Source organism: Nothobranchius furzeri, chromosome 1 (assembly GCF_043380555.1).
Source record: "Nothobranchius furzeri strain GRZ-AD chromosome 1, NfurGRZ-RIMD1, whole genome shotgun sequence".
Lineage (NCBI taxonomy): Eukaryota > Metazoa > Chordata > Actinopteri > Cyprinodontiformes > Nothobranchiidae > Nothobranchius > Nothobranchius furzeri.
The window spans coordinates 80,395,233-80,401,671 of NC_091741.1; the positions used below are offsets into that span (position 1 = coordinate 80,395,233).

The 6,439-nt window shown below is 41.3% G+C and overlaps 1 protein-coding gene across 1 annotated transcript; it reads left to right on the forward strand.

The window, feature by feature from the left end:
* The first annotated feature begins 468 nt into the window (after positions 1-468).
* LOC129162900 (putative leucine-rich repeat-containing protein DDB_G0290503) lies at positions 469-3,621 on the forward strand. Its single transcript, XM_054739258.2, has one exon. It carries the CDS (start codon positions 527-529, stop codon positions 3,515-3,517), a length of 2,991 nt encoding a protein of 996 aa, XP_054595233.1. The 5' UTR covers positions 469-526; the 3' UTR covers positions 3,518-3,621.
* The last annotated feature ends 2,818 nt before the right edge of the window (positions 3,622-6,439 follow it).

Below are 6,439 nucleotides of genomic sequence, written 5' to 3' on the forward strand. Positions count from 1 at the left end.
CCATCTTGTATCTGGGTCTGGTGTTGTCACTCCAAAAGAAAACAAAACAATGGGAAGAAAACTACCAAAACAGCGGAAAAAATTCTGACTAAGCAGTAATAATAATAATACTACCAACCATTGTAAAACCCAGGTGTCGTAACATAACTACAATAACAATAACAAACATAATAGCTGAATCTGTGTGTGACATCATAAAGGAGGGTTTGAACCCGGAAGATTCCATTCATTAATGTGTGTTTTATTCATATTAATATTAATACTAATATTATTATTAATATAATAATTATTATTAATAATATTAATATTATTAATAATAACTACAATAATATTAATAACTATAACAAACATAATAGCTGAATCTGTGTGTGACATCATAAAGGAGGGTTTGAACTTGGAACATTCCGAGACTATAAAAGGCCCACGAGCAGCAGCTCCACTTCATTCTTGTCAGAGCTCTTGCTGAGAACGCACCACTGTCTTTGGACACCCAGGTGAGATTGGAAAACCCCTTTTTTCCACTCCAATGATGAACAGAAAAAATATGTCGTGGTACGACATGTGGGTCAACCAAGTAGAAGTGGATTATGATTTAGTCATCGACTTTGGTTCCGATAGTGAGGACGAAAAGTCAGATCTGTCTAAAACTGAAGAGATGGAGTCTCAGGTGTCAGATCAAACATCCGTCTTTGGTGCTGAGAAAGAGTCTCTTCCTAAAGAGACTCATTTATCTGCTGAACTGGAGTTCTCTGAATCTCAGACAGTTGTCCCAAGACCTCAGACGGTTCAGCAGGAATTAGCTGATTTTAAAAGCAGCCAAACTGATGAACTTCTGAAACAAGTAGATCATTTGAAAGAAAAACTGCAGAATATAAATACTTGTTTCAATAAGGAGAAGGAGAAGAGGATTGCTGCAGAGAACCAGTGTGAAAAACTGGAGGAACAACATTTGGACTTAGAAGCGATGTTAAGCAGAGAAAAAGATGAGAAAATCAATGCAGAAAAGAAGTTTCTTGACAAGCTGGAGAAATTAAAGGAGCAGCTTTCAGAAAAGAACGTTTTCATTGAAAATCTGCAAACAGATTTAGATCAAGAACGTCGGTTCAGACTCGTTAGTGTCCAGGAGCAGAACGCCCAGCATAAAGTCACTGTTAACGAGAACTATAAGAAGGAAATCAAAGATCTTAAGAAAAGAACCGATGACCTCTCCGAGTTGCTGGACAACATTAAAACGGATATGAAATACAGAGAGAAGATACTTCTGGAAGAGCGAAAAGATTTCAAACATCAGCTCAAACAGAAGAATCTAATCTGTGAAGATTTAGAGAAATGTTTGAACAAAGAAAATGAGCTCCACCTGACCTGTGAGGAAGAACTCAAAAAAACTAAAGATCAAATGAGTTCAATGAACGGAAAAATGTCCGTCTGTGAAGAACTTAGCAGCAGTCTGGACATGGAGAAGCAGCTCAGAGTTAGCAATGAGGCTCAGCTGGACTTTAACAAGACGATAGTCTGTGAGAATTCAGATCTTAAAGAGCAGATCAAAGATCTGACTCAGAGCAACTCAGAACTCAGAGTGGTCGTGGAAAACCTGACTGCTGAGAACGCTGTTTCTCACAAGGAGTTGGCTGAACAGCAGGAGAGAGTCAAACATCATCTCCAAGATAAATCTGTCGTCTGTGACCTTTTGAAACAAGTGGATCGTTTGAAAGAAAAACTGCAGAACAGAAATACTTGTTTTAATCAGGAGAAGGAGAAGAGGATTGCTGCAGAGAACCAGTGTGCGCTTTACAAGGAGCAAACTAAAGAGATGGAGAATGGTTTGGTTCAGCAGCAACAAAAGCTGGTGGCTTTAGAAAAGAAGTTACAGGAGCAGAAAAACGTGAATAAAGATTTACAAGAAATCTGCTCGGATCGAAAAGGTGAGACAGACGAGTCTCATTTTTCTGGAGTCTCGAGAAACGATCTGATCAAGAACTTTGAAAAGCTGGAGGAACAACATTTGGGCTTAGAAGTGATGTTAAGTAGAGAAAAAGATGAGAAAATCAATGCAGAAAAGAAGTTTCTTGACAAGCTGGAGGATTTAAAGGAGCAGCTTTCAGAAAAGAACGTTTTAATCGAAAATCTGCAAACAGATTTAGATCAAGAACGTCGGTTCAGACTCGTTAGTGTCCAGGAGCAGAAGAACGCCCAGCATAAAGTCACTGTTAACGAGAACTATAAGAAGGAAATCAAAGATCTTAAGAAAAGGAACGGTGACCTCTCTGAGATGCTGGACAACATTAAAACGGATCTGAAGAACAGAGACAGGAAACTTCTGGAAGACAGAAATTATTTTAAACATCAGCTCAAACAGAAGAATCTAATCTGCGAAGATTTAGAGAAACGTTTGAACAAAGAAAACGAGCTCCGCCTGACCTGTGAGGATGAACTCAAAAAAACTAAAGATCAAATGAGTTCAATGAACGGAAATCTCAAGAAGGAGATCAACAATCTGAAACAGAAGAACTTGGAGCTCAGTCAGACGCTGAGAGGTGGTCAGGCTGTAGAAACTAAATCAGACCAGATTTTTGAGGATCTGCAGAAGTTTAAACATCTGCTCCATGAAAAAATGTCCGTCTGTGAAGAACTTAGCAACAGTCTGGACATGGAGAAGCAGCTCAGAGTTAGCTATGAGGCTCAGCTGGACTCTAACAGGACGATAGTCTGTGAGAATTCAGATCTTAAAGAGCAGATCAAAGATCTGACTCAAAGCAACTCAGAACTCAGAGTGGTCGTGGAAAACCTGACCGCTGAGACCACTGCTTCTCACCAGGAGTTGGCTGAACAGCTGGAGAGAGTCAAACATCAACTCCAAGATAAATCTGTCGTCTGTGAAAACCTGGAAACAGGTTTCACCAACGAACAGAAGCTCAGACTCCAGCTGTACCAGCAACTCCAGGAAACATCTGGCCTGTGTGAGAGCCTGGAAAACCAGCTTAGAGACGAGCAGAAGATCAGACTTGGTTTGGAGACTGAGCTCGCCCAAAACAGAGACGTGGTCAGTGCAAGTCATGATGATCTGATGACCAAACTAAAACAGATGGAGGAAAAAGAAACGAAACTCTGTAAAGTCGTCGTTAACCTCCATTTAGATCTGTTTAGAAGCAAAAAGCAGCACGAGGAAGAGTTGGGAATCCTGAAGGAACAAGTCTCTGAACTCGAGTCACTGACTACAAATCTGGAAAGTCAAAATCAGATCTTAAGACAAAAGACTGAACGTTTTAACCCAGATCAGCAAACCGAAACGATCAGTGAGCAGAATGTGGACGCTACAGAAGGAAACAAGAGTCTTCCTGCTGAAAACGACTCTTTAGCAGAAAGCCTCAAGTCCCAGAGAGACGCTCCACACTCAGACACAAAAAAACAGGAAAAAGTTTCTGTGTGGAGGCATTTCAAGAAATTTGTATCCCCGGGATGTCTCCGTCAGCACAAAAACAAACACCTCCCTGCTAACAAATCAGAAAAGGCTAATTAGAAGACATCCCCTCTCCTGGTGGCAGTGGGTAGCACTGTCCAGGATGAATCTGAGAAGTTAAACCAGCCACTGCCTCCCCAAAGACCCTGTTTAGATAAATAAACAAGACCCCCCCCCCTCCCCCCCAGATCACAGCCACATACAGTTGTCACCACACATTCTCACTCCCAGCGCATCAAAAACAAACGCTTGGTCAGCCACCCTCCGCCTCAGACCCCTGACGCCAAAAGTGCCCTTTTTCGTTACTTATGTGCGAAAAGGGTTTTTTCCCTTTTCTGACTGCAGATCCCAATGCAGCGTTACACTGATGCGATGGGATGTCTGCAGCCAGGGCACCAAACAAGCTCATTGTACCTCACCCTAACCTTATCCTCTTATTTAACCTTCCCCTCACCCCTATCCTAACCTTAACCATCTTGCTAGTGAACACGTTAGTGATGTGTCGATCGCTCTAAAAGCCGGCTCTATAAAGTGAATGGCGGGAGCCGCCTCGTCATTGGTCGAGTTTGGACAGAGCCAACGCGAGGGGGAGGTTTCAACGACCAAGGTGGAGGTTAAAAGTAGAGGGTATTTGTAACCTCCCCCTCGCCAGATGGTATGTTCTAACGTTCCCCTTGGGCGGCAAATACAAAAATTCACAGTCAGAATGCATGGGAAACAAACGCTTGATCACAGTGAGAGTAACGTTTTAGGTAGCAAGAGGGTTAAGGTTAGGATGAGGGTGAGGGGAAGGTTGTAAATAGTGAAACGTTAAGGTTTAGGTGCGGTTAAATGAGCTGGTTTGGTGCCGCATCAGCGGACATCCCATTGCGTCAGTGTAACGCTGCACTGGGATCTGCAGTTAGAAAAGGGAAAAACCCTTATTTGCACATAAGTGACGAAAATGGGCACTTTTGGTGTCAGGGGTCTGACGTGGAGGGTTGCTGACCAAGCGTTTGTTTTTGGCGCGCTGGGAGTGAGAATGTGTTGGTTGTCGACGCATGACTGCCCGTTGGCCCCTTGTCATCCTCTTCATTGATGTGAGTGCATACAATGCATTCTTGATGTGGAGAGAGATAAACAAAGACTGGAATGGGGAGAAACTGAGCCGAAGGAGGATTTTCCTGGAGCAGCTTGGTAATGCACTGGTGAAACCTCAGATTGAGAGAAGGCCGTGCCTTCCAAGAGCATCAACAGCTGCTGTAGCTGTTTTGAGAGACATACAGACAGAAACAAACACCCAAATTCCTCCAGTGGCACAAACAGCAGGCAAGAAGCGTGGTAGGTGCCAGGTATGCCCCACCCTCAATGACTCTAAGACTAGCATGACCTGTTTGAAATGCAAGAAATGTGTCTGCAAGGAGCATGCACACACTCTCTACACATCCTGTGTACAGTAGTGCAAACTAAAAGTTTGACTGTGGGGATAGAGACTGTTCCATGTTCTGCCTGATGTTCTCATTATGATTTTCTGTTTCAGAGATGGGTGAACTTTCAAACATGTAATCCCCCAACACACAAAAAACAAAAACAAAAACAAAATATAAAAAGCAAATAAATAAATAAACCATAAACTAAAATAAAAGCAAAAAAAAATTAAACTCTCTAACTCTGCCACTGCCGGTCCCAAGCCCAGATAAAAAAGAGGAGGGGAGAGTTTGACTTTCTAACTATGTGACAAAAAAACAGATGAAAATAAATAAATATGTTTACAAGAGGGAAAAGGGGAGTCACCAACATCAGGGTCGCCAACATCAATCATTATGGTTCATTCTGTGAGAATCATGAATGTGCACCCTAAATTAGTAAAGATTTGGATGAAAGATTTGTAAGATACACTAACTCTAAAACTGAAAGTTTGACCTGACGGTGGCGCTGCAGGAAAGTTCATATCATCACCAAAACCCATTAAGGTTCATAATCTTGTGATCATTAATGTTGTTAGAAAATATGAGAAGATTTGTATGAAAACTTTTCAAGATACATTTATTTTAACTTTGGTCTGATGATTTCAGTTTGGCCTGATGGTGGTGCTAGAGAACAGGTCAGCTTTCACTTTCAAGGGCTTATTTATGTATTTTACATAAATACATACAATGTATTCAAATTTTACATAGAAAACTGTTAAGCGTAGTTTCTGGTCAGCAGAGGGATACAGAGTGCTGTCCAATGTGAAGCTGCTAAAGATTTTGTGAAAAATCACTGAAACCAGTTTTAAAGCTATAGCTAAAAGTGTTAACTCTTCAGCAATGCTTTAATACACCTTTAGAAATTGTGCAATTTTTTTGTTGTTTTGATTTTAGAAATTATATTTCTCTTTTAAAGCTGTTACAGCAAATCTACAAACAAGCTTTGAACACAAACACGGCCATGGCACACTCACCCCCTTACCCCACCCCCCCACCCCGGGTATCTTCCCTGAGACGCTTCTGCCAGAACTAGTAACCCACAACGCCAGAGGAAAAGAGATGGGGCTAAACACCTATCACCGTTTTCTAGGTCCAAATGTCTTTTGTTGTCTGTGACTTCAAATGGTGTTTTTTTATAGGGACTCTAGTCGTTAGTCCCAAAGTAGAAGTGGTAGCAGCAGACTGTTTCTCCTTCTCTGATATTATTGAGCTGAGAAACTCACACCAGTGGCGTTCTGTTGATAAATATGTGAGTGTGTTTTGAATGCAGGTCCCTGGGAAGTGCAGTGGTTTGGCTAGTCCGACATCCGGATGATCCGATAATTGCTTTAGGTCTGAAACGTGTTATTAGCAAAGGATTTTAGATAAACGCCAAAGAACCACTTTATTGAATTTTTTTAATCTCCACAATTTATGTATTATGTTAGAACATTTTTAAAAGGCATGAAACAATGTTTTAAGCTAATTTTTTTTTCTAAATTTGCCATTGCAGCTTTACTGTTTACTAGTTAGCCTCATTTGTCACTTAATTGGC